Below are 12,499 nucleotides of genomic sequence, written 5' to 3' on the forward strand. Positions count from 1 at the left end.
TTCTCAGTATTGTAAGGTTGACTTTGCCTCTGTTTGGTCCAAAATATCAGTCTTTTCCAAACTGACACTTTCTCAGTTTTCTGCATGCTGCTGCTCTTGCAAAAGGCATGCACAACTGTCTGGAAAACCAGCCCTTTATTTACTGTCTGTAAAAATTCCTTCTCAAAACTGCTGTGATGTCCACAGAAACCTAACAAATTAGGCTTAGGATGCTGCCTGTCACATTGACCACTAATCTCTTTGTATTTCTCTGCCTATATCTGTGCTATACCTAAGTGCTTTGGGACAGGGACCGTCTTTTCTGTGTGTTCTAGGTGTTGTGATAGTACAAATTAATTAATAGTAGGTCCAATCCATTATGGCAGTTTGTGTGTAAGAGCATAGAGCTTGTTTCCTCCATCTGTTTATTTCTGTAGTTGGGGTTTATAAATCTGCTTGCTTTTAGTTGGGGACAAAGGATTTGTGAATTTTGCAGTGAATATTCCAGTTTTTAATTGATTTTGTTTTTTCTGAATCATGTAATAAAAATGGAATGAATGTGACAGTAGAAGATACATTTTCAGTTGAAATGCCTTTTTTGTTCATAAAAAAGTTGTTTAAAATTATACTTTTAACAGAATTTTAAAGAAACTAAGGGGTCCTTGGAGTTGAATAGTAGAATCTCTTTCGGATTGAAAACTGATTAAAAGATGTGTTGAAAAAACCCATTTATATGCTTCCGTTTTTTAATCCCTTCTGAGGAATTAATAAATCTTTTTTTTAAGATTCTGGTCTCCTTTGAGTGACTTCTGCATATTGTTGCTCAAGAAGTACATTTTGTCAGATTTACATATGATGCAGTGCAGCCTTCTTGGAGAGCTCATGTGCCTCTTACTCTTCCCCTGCTGCCCTCTCCTCCTCTCCTCCCCCCCCCCCCACCCCCCCCCCCGGGTCTCTCACCCACTGACTCCTCAATTTATGTCTTCACTGACTGGCTTTCTTGCATGCATACCAGCCTCTGGCTTTTTTACTATTCATTCCATCCAGAAAGAGCACACAGATGCTTCAACTGCAGATGCTTCCTCAGCCTGATGGTATTTATACCCTAAAAAGAATTTTTCCAACTATTTGAGTTGGTCTAATAAAAGATACCAGATTTACCCAAAGAACCTTGTCTGCCGATGTCCTTAGACCTACATGGGTATAACCTACACCCCTCTTTTACTCTCAGCATTTCTGACTGTTTTAAGGCTGAGAATGCTGTACAATTCCTTGAACTTGTGGACATAAGGCCATGACTTGTGAAACTTCCATTTGTAACTAACCCCCCCGCCATTTGACGTTTTGGGAGTTCCATAAAAGAAATGTCTTCCAGTTTTATATGTACTTATTACCATGTGTGAAAGCAACCCTGTTCTCCATCATTGGGAACCAGCATTTTTACCAGGCTTGGCACAAATTGACCCCACACCTTTCCCAAGTGGCAGTCCAGTTTCTTTCTTCTGCTTGATCTGCTGCTTTGCCTTTTGTTCCCTACGCTGTGTTTCCTGCCCAATCTGCTGCTTTGTTTTCCTTTTTCTGCCCTCTGTTCCCTGTCTGATTTCTTGCCCTGCTTTCTGCCTGATCTGTCACTGTCTGGCCTGTCCACACCTTGATTTGGCATGTCTCACACACAGGCAGTCTGTGCCACTTGTGGCTCTCATGCCACATAGTCACTCTGTTCCATGCCTAAGGAGATGGCAAAGTAAGATGCAAGCATTATAAAATGCTCCCTTGCTTCTCTTGGAAATAAGGGTGACTAAATACTAGGCAGCAAGTTTTCAGTATTGATACCATTCATTCTGCATTGGTGGAAATGCACCCTGTTTATTAGTTGAAATCGGCTAATAATTGAAGGTCAGACTGTAGTGAGGCATACCCTTCAAAGCATCATCTTAAGGTGCTGTGGAACTCTGGTACCAAGTCTCCATCTGTGCCGATTCTCAGGTAATGAGTTGTTACAGCCCTGGACTACAGAGCCTTTGCTCTTTCATTTAAGCTGTAACAGTTTTTAGCCGTGCAAATTCCTGATTCTAAGCTCCCAAGAGAGCAGGTTTCACAATTTTAATCTTCTCTTACCTTTCGGAGATGTGGCTCATTGGCATTTTAATCTTTTTTCGAGCAGTCAGTAGAAGGTGAAAGAATATATTTTTTTAAGATCTGGTCTTTTAGACCGATGAAATGGATGTGATGGAATATGAGGTCCACTCTGGACTGCTTAGGTGTCTTTTGAGGAAAGAGGCCTCCCTTTCTAGTTCTATCATCTTATTCTCAGAAGTCTTACTTGAAGCAGCAGCAGTATGCTTCGTAGCAGCCATAAAAGAATTTCAAGAGATTACACATGTAGTCCCTGTTGCAAACAGAAGCATTATGGGAGGTTCTAAGGGACTTAAGCTTGGCCTGTCCCTGTACCAAAGGAAGCATGCTTCAGCTGCAACCACATCTAAAGACACTCAACTAGTTAGCTCATCAAGAAATTCTTTCTATGCATTGACATAATACTTCCCCTTTCTACCCAAGGTTGTTTTGCACCTCTTGATCCTAAAAGGTTTTTTGGGGGGTTGGTGAGGGGCAGGGGGGTTCAATCTGTTACTCCAAGTAGCTTCAACAGTCTTTTCTGTGGTGAGAATGGTGGGGGGGATGGACAATGACACTGAGCTTAGGACATGCCTGCCAAAAAGGTTGGTTATCACAGAACCAAGAGAGACGAAAAAATTCAAAAAGAAGTTTACATTATTAGTCTTCCATGTCAAAGATAGAACTATTTCTGCTAGAGTTTCTCAGCAAGCTGTCTGTACTTATTTTCACAGCTAGATAATGCTACAGAGTTCTGTCTGAACCTGTATTTATCTAGTGATCAAGATCACTAGGCCAACAAACACTCTTTAGGTAAAATTTTCTTCTTTAACAGAAATGTCCTGCTTTCTTGAGTGTTAAAATCCTTTCCTATGAAAGGAATTCTTTGTGTAGAAAACAGTAGAAACTTTCGTATTTACTTGATTGCAAGACAAGATGGGGAAAACAAATGTTCATTTTAAAATTGCATATCAAGTAAAAATACAGTATCTGCAGTTAGCAAGAGGTAGCAAGAATCCACTTGGTGAGGCACAGGACAGCGTGTAGGCAAGGAGTAGTATGGGACCCAGGGTGGCAAAGGACTCGGTGTGGATGTATGGAGTGGTGAGGAACCTAGAGTGGAGGCACCTGGCAGTACAGCCTGGGGTGGTAGGGGAAGGCCTGGCACCAGCGAGGAGGGAAAATTGGCAGGGAGTGGGGGGGGGGGGAGGAAGGCAGGCAGGCAGGCAAGCGTGTGTGGAGAAAGGTACCAGGGGTCAGGCTGCTTGTCCCTCTCCTCTTCCACTTGCCCCTCTGCCACTGCTTTCCCCACCACAGTAGTTGGGGGGGGGGGGGGGGGAAGACTTTAGATGACCCTCCTTTAATTACATTTTACCCATGGAAAGTTATAATATCTTCTCCAGATGACATTCTGATCCCAGTCCCCTAGAAGCATACCTGATAGAGGTTGTGCCCTGGGGATTGGAGGCAGGTGGTTTGGGCATCTAGTTTTGGTGGTTTGAGGTGGAGGAGGGGTGCTGCTGCAGGAGAAGGTGTCACCACCAAGAGCCTGGTTATCCTTTTCATGGCCCAGCAATTATTGCAGTTTTTTAATATAGTGAGCCAGGATCCTACAGTCATCACCAAATTCAGGGCTTTGGATCTTTGCTCACACCATATAAAAATGCAGCTATTGTGGGACCTGGCAAGGGTTAACTTGGCCTTTTGGTAGTGACTTCCTCTGATACTTCCTCTTGCAGCAGTGCTCTGCTCTGCCTTCATTCAGACATGCTTCCCTTTATTGAATTCCCAGGAATCACATGCCATGCACAGTACCAGCCCCAGCTGCATGTCAGCTGGCCCCTCCTGTTCTAACTCAGTTGTTATCAGTCATATCAGATGCCTGTAAGAAGGAATAGACTGCCAAGACTTCCAGCGTAATAGGTTGAGGTCACTGAAGCTGTCTAGAAAAGAACTGGATATAAGTACAGGCAGTCTTTGACTTGTGACGTTTTGAGTTCTGACGAACGGCACTTAGGTTACCCATTTACCAAGTTCCTGTTTCAAGGTTCTGACAGGCAGTGCAGCGGCCCTGCCCTGGCTGTGCCAGTGGCGGTGCTGGGAGTGGGCACTGTGCCCTGCCACCACTGACCTAGCTGGGGTGGGCACGGAAAGGAGCCGCTACGCTGCCTCCAGATGAGCAGTGTTCAGCAGTGGGAGGACATAGCTCCCGTTCCCAGCACTGCTGTGCCCACCTGAAGCAAGTGGCGCCTTTGTCCTGAGGGCCCCCCCCCCCCCCCAAGCTGGGTGAGCTGCAGCAGGGCATAGACCCCGCTGCTGCGCCTGCCCACTCCATGCAGATCCAGGGGCACATGCCCTTCTGGACCAGCGGCAGGAGTCACCCTTCCTCCTCTATCCCCGAGTCCCTGGACGAGCCACGCCTTTGTCCTGTGCCCCTTTTCCCTCCCCCTGGCAGGACAGTGCTTGCTGTAGCCCCAATCCCTCCTTCGCTGCCGGGGCATTGATCTGCCCCCTCCTCTTGCACCACAACAGACTTACCAGCTGGACACAGCTGTATCCAGCCTCCTAAAGGAACCACTCCCCCATTTGTAACATTGTTCCTAGGAAAATTGGTTCCAAGTTACCACGTTTTGACTTATGACGTGGTTTTCAGGAACCAATTGTGTCATGAGTCTGAGGACTGCCTGTACTCTAAATTATTTGTTTAGGGGAGTATTTCCTCTTTATAGAAATGTAGCACAGGTAGTTGCAGGCATATTGTCACATACAACACAACAACAAAATATCACTGGTTCTAACTGTATGCAACTAATGAGTCTGAACAAATGTTAAAAAAAAAAAATCTTGCTGTTTGAGGAGCAACAGATATTAAAAAGGCCACCAACTAGAAGGTACTATCAAATGGATTAAATTTGTGAAGTGGATACATAGCAAAGCTGGATCTTTTTTCTTAGCACCAGTTCAGCATAGTAAGAAACATTTACCTGAGTTTCAGATTTCTTTCCATTTTCTGTAAGGGTGCTTTCAGCTAGATGAGTATACTGTGTGGTTAAAGTTTTTGCACACAAAACCAGTGAAATATGTGAAAGGCCTTGTCGGGAGGTATTTGCTAGTGGAATATCTGGATCTATTGTGGGATGTCAGTTTAGTTCTAACATGACCTCTAAAGGCTCCCTATAATCTTATGAGCTCGCTTGTTTCCTTTTTCTTTGGAAACTACTTCAATAGTGGCCAGGTCAGTTAGTTGAATGAGTGAGCTTATGGACCTTTGCAACAGACCCAGCCCTGTCCCCTTCTTTGACAGACAAGAGGTTGCTCTTTCCCTATGCTAGACTTAGAGCAGTATCTGATTTCTACATCAATCAAGTAGAAAACTAGCAGATTTAATCATGGTCCTGAGCGCTGATCAAAATGGTTTAATCTAAATGCAGGGAGTCCTATCCTACAGTCTAAGCACTAAAGAATTTTTCAAATCTCTCACTCTTGTGCAGACAGTTGTGAATATTAATCTGTCTCTACCAGTGTTACTTTAATTTGCTGGACTTTGTATGGGGGAAAGCTTATTAGTATTTACTTATTTCCTAGCATACTGTGGACATGTTATAGTTAGTGATATCCAGGGATTCTGGTTTTCTCTGATCTAAAATAAATCCCTAATTTTCAGTTTAAAAAAACAAAACTCCAATTCCCCCCTCCTCCCCTGCCGCCCACATACACAGAGTAATGTTTCATTTTAAACATGGAAAAATGTGGATTTGGGGTTACTTTTTTTAAAACCAAAATTAGGGATTTAAAAAAAAAATCCGGGAGAGCCAGGATCCCTGGTGATATTTCAGTTGGATACCCTAATACAGCAATTCCCAGAAGGTGTGCCACGGCACGCTAGTGTGTCCTTGCCCACTCTTCAGTGGCACCAACTAGATTGGTGATAGTCAACTTCGTTAGCCCCAAGTCCCTGCTTCATATCTTTTCTGAATTGAAATCCATGTCGATGATTTTCACCTAGGGTGCTGCAAAAATCAGAAAAGTTATGGAAGAGTGCCTTGAGGCTAAAAAGGTTGTGTCACTGGTATAGAAAACTAGTCCTTTGGTTAAAGAAAGATGTATTTGGTGTCATCTTTTTAACAGTACATCTCATCACTGGTATGACTTCCTCTGTCAGGGGAATGCAATATGTTATATATTTTCTGAAACGTGTGTGTACATCATCAACAATCCCTTGATTCAAGGGTCATCTCTACCACAACTTTATAGATGGGTTTTGAAGGTGACATAAAAGCCTAATGCTTGAACCACAGATCCCTCCACAGAAGCTGCAGGTCTTTTCAGTCGGGAGAGTAGGCTGCAGTCCAGGATTCCTTTCCTTTTTCTTTCATCTGCTCTCTCTCCTCTGCTTTGAGGGCAAGATGCTTTATCTCAAAAAGGGGTTCTGCCTGGTTGAGGCTATGGCATCATTAGGGTCAGTTGGAAGCCAGTTCGTCCCAGTTCTTGATGTCATCATCCATTTTCTTGAGGTATGCCTTCAATGTATCCTTGTAGTGTTTCCTCTGGCCATTGCAAAATCTCAGGCCGTTACTAAACTGGGAGTAGAGCACTTGTTTTGGGAGTCGGTTATCTGCACGCAGTGTCCAGTCCTGTGAAGTTGATGCTTGAGGATCATTGACTCCATGCTGGTAACATTGGCTTCAACAAAGATGTTGGTACTTGTGTGGCAATCTTCCCATTTGATGTGGAGGATTTGCCAGAGGCATTGTTAGTGATACCGCTCCAGGTTCTTGAGAGGACAATGGTAGGCTACAGTTGTCCCTAACCAGATGACTGCCAACTGGTTGGCACTCATCTGGTTACATTTCACAGTCGTAGAGGAAGATGGTGATGACAACTGCATTGTAGACCTGGCTCTTGGTGTCTTTCTGGAAATCGCGATGAATAAAGATGTGCTGAAGTAGTTTCCCAAGGGAGGTGCTTGTGCACCAGATCCTTTGCTGGATCTCCTCATCAGTGTTCTCTCTCCCTGAGTGAGGTGGCTATTGAGGTAAGGGAAGAACTTGACTATCTCTGGGGTCTTTCCCTTGATGGTAATTTGGGGAGGGAGGTCACAGTCATGGCCCAGGGTAGGCTGATAAGGGTATTTTAGTCTTCTTGATGTAGAGAGAGAGGCCCAAAGTTGGGTAGGTTTCTTCAAAGAGATCAGGTGCTGTTTGGAGGTTTTCCTCAGTACGTGCAAGGATGCCCTTCAGTATATCCAAGGTCAAGGATGGTTGGTTTTGAGTACTTCGGTCTTTGATCAAAAATGTCACAGATTGAAGATCCCTCCATCCATTTGATATTCAGTGTCTATTCCCCAAGGAAGGCGGTCCTTAATGAGAACCAGGATGACTGCCAGAAATGGAGAACAGAGTTGAGGTGATGATGCATCGTTGCTTGACCCCAGTTCAAATGACAAGTAGATCTCTCTCTGATCCACTACACAGAATGTTGGCAGTCATCTGGTTAGGTAGAAGCCTCAAGACCTTGATGTACTTTTCAGGACATCCAAATCTGACCAGTATTTTCCACAAGGCTTTGCAATTGATGGAACCAATGGCCTAGTAAGGTCAGTGAAGGCCACATACAGATCCTGGTGTTGTTCCCAATGCTTTTGTTGAACCTGATGAGCAACAAAGATTGTGTCATTTGCCCCAAGGGATCATCTGAAACCATACTGAGATTCTACCAGGACTGCCTCAGCAAGAGGTAGAAGATGGTTCTAGAGGATGTGGGCAAGGATTTTCCCCCTCGTAGAAAGGAGGGTGATACCTCTATAGTTCCTACATGCAGGCTTGTTTCCTTTCTTGAACGTGATTAGGATGTTGACACTTCAAGTCCCCAGGGACCTCTTTGTTGTTCCACACTAGTCTTCAAAGATAGGATGGTTGGTGAAGGATCCCTTTTGAGGGTGTTGAGGTGGTACCATCACAGTTGACTCACAGTTCAGGAGTGCCTCAAAGTATTCTTATAATTGGGGATCCTGGTTTTCTCTCATTTAAAAAAAAAAAAAACCCCAAAAAAGTAACCCCAAATGTCGGTCGGTCGGTCGTGGATTTGGGGTTACATTTTTTAAGCAAAAATTGGGGATTTTTTTTAAAACTGAGAAAACCAGGATCTGTGCTTATCATTTAGCTTGGATAGATTCATAGTCTTTGAAGAATGCCCTGCCATCCTATGATGGCAGGGAAGTAGGACTGTAGGATGTTGGGCTGTAGATGGTTTTGTTGCCTGTAAAAAGCTATGCGTGTAATTTTTGTCAGCATAGAGCTGGATGTCTTTGGATTTATTATGTCACCAGTCATTTTGGATTTCCTGAATCTTCCTTTTCAGTTTTGGCTTTGTGGAGCTGATATATTTTCTTTTTCTCCTGAGATGTGGTGTTACCTTGCCAAGTAGAATGAACCCTTCTCTTCCAGTGGAGGAGAGCTTGGATCACAGTGTCACTCATTGAATAAGTCTTGGTGTTAGTGGGTGGGGTAGCCAATGGATTCAGCACAGGCCACATGGATGGAAGTTTTAAACCCCTTCCTTGAGTTCCTCAGTGTTGCCTTAATTTGCGTACAGAGCATAGACCTTTTCATAGAGACACAATTGGAGATCCTTAAAGACCTGCTGGTAGAGGTGCACCAATTTCTGATGATGTCAGTTTTCCATATAATGGTGCCAATCCAATACGGGACCAATGTATTGGTGCACATATGAGGGGCTTGTCAGATCAGATTGTCTAATCCCTTGTATTTGTAAAGCAATCCAAAAGGGCCTCAATTATATGCTGAAGTTCCTTTTGTATTCCACAGCCATGTAGTGTCAAATAACAAAAACAAATGAGAAACCCTGCAGCATCATTTCTTAACCTCTGGGTCGTGGCCCAAAAGTGGGTCTCAAGAATATATAAAAGGGTCATGAACAAACTTAAAAAATGGATCAATACTGGGCAGGGACTGGCCATTGGTGTTTATAAATGGGTCTTGGTACAAAAACGGTTGAAAACCACTGCCATACAGCATGTCACAGGAAAAGAAGAACCACTACAATGCCAAAGAATTAGTTTGCATCGTTTGACCATATTTTATCTAGAAAGGAGACCACAGCCTAATTTACAGAGGATGACAAATATAATCCTGCAGTCCTTGCCAATCTGGCCAGGAGGAAGATTCCTGCCTAGCGCCAAATCTGCATGAGCATAACCCACTGATTGCGCAGCTGACAGGTTTCTTAGTATCAGTAGCAACAGAAGCACACCAGAGTAAATCTCCTATCTGTATCGGTGCTAATGCTTACTGCTTCAAAGGAAGGCAAGCTCTCTCCCTCCCTGAAGCCAAATACTATCTTTGGGTTGAGGGGGAAGAGGAGGGGAGGAGAGATTTTTCCTGGCCCTTATTGGTAATCAGAATAAACATTGGATTGATACTGAGATGAGGTATGTCTGTCAAAAAGGTTGGCCAGCACTAAGTCCATCCCTGTCCCAACCACACACCCACACTCACCGCACGCCCCCTCCCCCCCCAGGTGATGTCCTTGTGTGCCAGAACGTAGGCAGTGGGGCTTGAGCATCCAGCTGTGATCACATGGGCCAGAGCGGGGACAAGATACTGCTGCAACAGGAGGTGTCTCTTTCAAGAGCCAGGCTAATCCTTTTCTATCTCTGCAACTGCTTTAGTTTTATACGGCAAACAGGGATCAGCTTTAGGGCTAGGGAAGAGCACCTGGTTCTGCAGTGACACGTAACACCTTCAGCAGTGTCCTGGCCCTGCTTTGCTCCACTCCTTGCCTCCATTCTGGCACTTCCCTTTACTGAGCATCTGGGGTTTGTCACATAGCAGCTGTCCATGCCATGTAGGTAGCAGGTTGGCCACCCCTGATATAAGATGACAGGGAAAGGAAATTGAATCCAGAAACTTATCACTGTTACCTAGCCTAACCTTTCTTACTTGTTCACAAGTTCTTGGAAAAAAATCAGCTTATTTTTTCAGGGGTGTTTAAATATTAAATGTGTCATTATTTAGACATATTAGAGTAATGTCTCTAGCTTTTTATCTTCTACAGTAATTACAGCTGAGTAGTAATGTGATTTTTATTATTTCTGTCTGGACTGCCATGATCTTCAGATTATCTCATGCCAAGTTAAAGAGAAATTAATACTGTTGTGTGACTGCTTATAGATGAACATGTGTAAGTCCCAATAACAGGTCTTCTGTTAAAATGTTTTGGTTTTGTTTTAAAGATCATTGAAGTTGGACTATGTGAAGTTTTTGAGCTGATCAAGGAGACGAGATTTTCTCATCCGTCACTGTGTCTCAGGAGCCTACAAGCCCTACTTAATGTGCTCCAAGGCCAGCAGCCAGAAGGCCTCCAGTCAGAGCCTCCTGAAGTTCTAGGTAATATTTCATATTTTTCTTGATTTTAAATTTTTCATAAATGGGTGATGTTTAGGAACCATTAAAAAGAGGACATCTGTTTGTTTTGGGACTTCAGCTTACCTAAAAATGCATCACGCTTATCTTAGTAGAATAGAAGCTGTTTTAGTGTAGAGGGACAGCAATTTGGGTTTGTATAGCAATGGGTTTATTGATTGTTGGTATGTGTTGAAGTAGAAATCAGATAGTCTAGTCACTTAGGAGTTTTAATAATTGTGTAAAAGACTGGTGTTAAAATCATGCAGTACTATAGCAAATTGCTGTCCCACACCACCACTGTGTTTTCTTTATCATTTAGATATTTCCCAATAGTATAAAAGTTGAATAATATTCAGGGATTCTTACTTCTGTTGTTATCCTTCCTTAAGCAATACTGTTGTTCATTCAGAAATACAATTCTGGGTAATATCAATCCTTTTTGTGTCTTACTTTGTCTATTATCAAAACTTTAGTCATGAACAATTGATTTCCGTACATAATGCAGAAAAAAAACTCCATTTCTTGTCATGTCAGGGCTATCTAAGTTCTTAAGCAGCTGTAGGTTACATTAGTGGGGGGCTGCCCTAGCACTGGGTATCCCCCCTCTGTCCTTTTTCCCCTCTCCCAGCACTGCTGGCTGTCTTGCCCTGCACTGTCCTGCCCTTTGGGGCAGGGAGGGGTAAGCCAGAGGGAGATGAAGTTTGGAGACCACAGCTGCTTCTCCATCTGGAGCAATGGTGGGGAGCAGGGCCCAGGTAGGAGCTTGGGAGCCACAGTTTTTAACCTGCCAGTTGAACAGTCCTGACCTAAGTAATCTCCCTTGGTAAATTTATTACTTAATCTTACAATTGTCGAATGATATTACAAGCGCAAATCAGGTAGCAGGTTGTTATTGGCAAAGAAATTTGCTTTCTTGAAAAAATGTACATAAAGGTATATGATGGAAATAGATTATAAAAAAGTATAATTTCGATATGGATGTCTTGGGCATCTGCCCAGCAACTGGGAATTTAAGGCATCACCAGAACCTGAAGGACTAGTGTCTAAATTCTTGCCTCCAAATTCAGAGCTGTGGTACAGTTGGATTGCAAGGAAACACCATGTGGTGTGCAGCCCCTTTATTGTCAGTTTGAGGCTTCTGTTGGTCTTCTTTATTTTAAAAGAAAATGAAACGAGTCATCTTGTTAAAACCGTCTTTTGATCCTTTGTCAGGTTGTGGAGTTTGAATTGTGATTCTACACTGGATTTAGGATACATCTTCTTTTGTGGCAAAGGGGATCATAGGCGAGGCATGAGAAGGCAGAGGGGACATAGGTGGGGAGTCAGGGGGGCATAGCCAACATTTTAAGGGGGCGCATGCCCCCTCTATATTTGTACGTCCAGAGGGGCAGCTTGGCCAGTTTGGTGTAGGCAGGAACTGCTTCAGTGGCCCAGTGGGTGGGACCCAATACAGGAGGGTGGAACAGTGGCAAGACTCATTTCTGCTGTCACTGCCACCTGGACCCCTACACCAGCCACGCTGCCAGCAGCATGAGGAGTCGTGGACTGGGGGGAGAGCACCCTTACTTCCTCCTGCCATCAGCCACTTGCGCTCAGGTCTGCAGCTCTACTCTGGAAGGGAAATGGGGTGGGGGGCAGTGCAGGCGGCCTGAGGGGAGCAGTGGTGAGGCCATAGCAAAGTGGTAGAGCTTCGGTCTGCGGATTGGTGCATGAGCAGCTGGCAGCAGGAGGAGGTGCCTGCCGCCCCCCTGCCTCCAGGTCCATTACTCCTTGTTCTGGTGACGGTGATAGCAGCAACGAGTCTCGCCACCCTGCTTCACCCGCCCATACCAGGGCCAGTTTGCTGGGCCTTGGAGGTGGCTCTTGCCCATGCCAGTCCAGCAAGGCTGCAGCCCCATGTCTTGCTGTTGGCGCACATATCTGGGGTGGGGGGTTATGCCCCCCCATGCCTCCCTGATGTATTGCTTATGGGTGGGCAC

The 12,499-nt window shown here is 44.4% G+C and overlaps 1 protein-coding gene across 19 annotated transcripts in view; it reads left to right on the forward strand.

Moving 5' to 3' along the window:
• The window catches only part of MYCBP2 (MYC binding protein 2), a 289,476-nt gene that overhangs the window by 39,065 nt on the left and 237,912 nt on the right, over window positions 1–12,499 (forward strand). For all 19 annotated transcript variants that reach the window (XM_059712849.1, XM_059713661.1, XM_019488555.2 and 16 more), the window contains exon 4: window positions 10,349–10,502. In XM_059712849.1, the coding sequence (XP_059568832.1) occupies window positions 10,349–10,502 (154 nt within the window). The remainder of the gene's footprint in view (window positions 1–10,348; window positions 10,503–12,499) is intronic.

The sequence above is a fragment of the Alligator mississippiensis genome, chromosome 1, assembly GCF_030867095.1.
Source record: "Alligator mississippiensis isolate rAllMis1 chromosome 1, rAllMis1, whole genome shotgun sequence".
NCBI lineage: Eukaryota > Metazoa > Chordata > Crocodylia > Alligatoridae > Alligator > Alligator mississippiensis.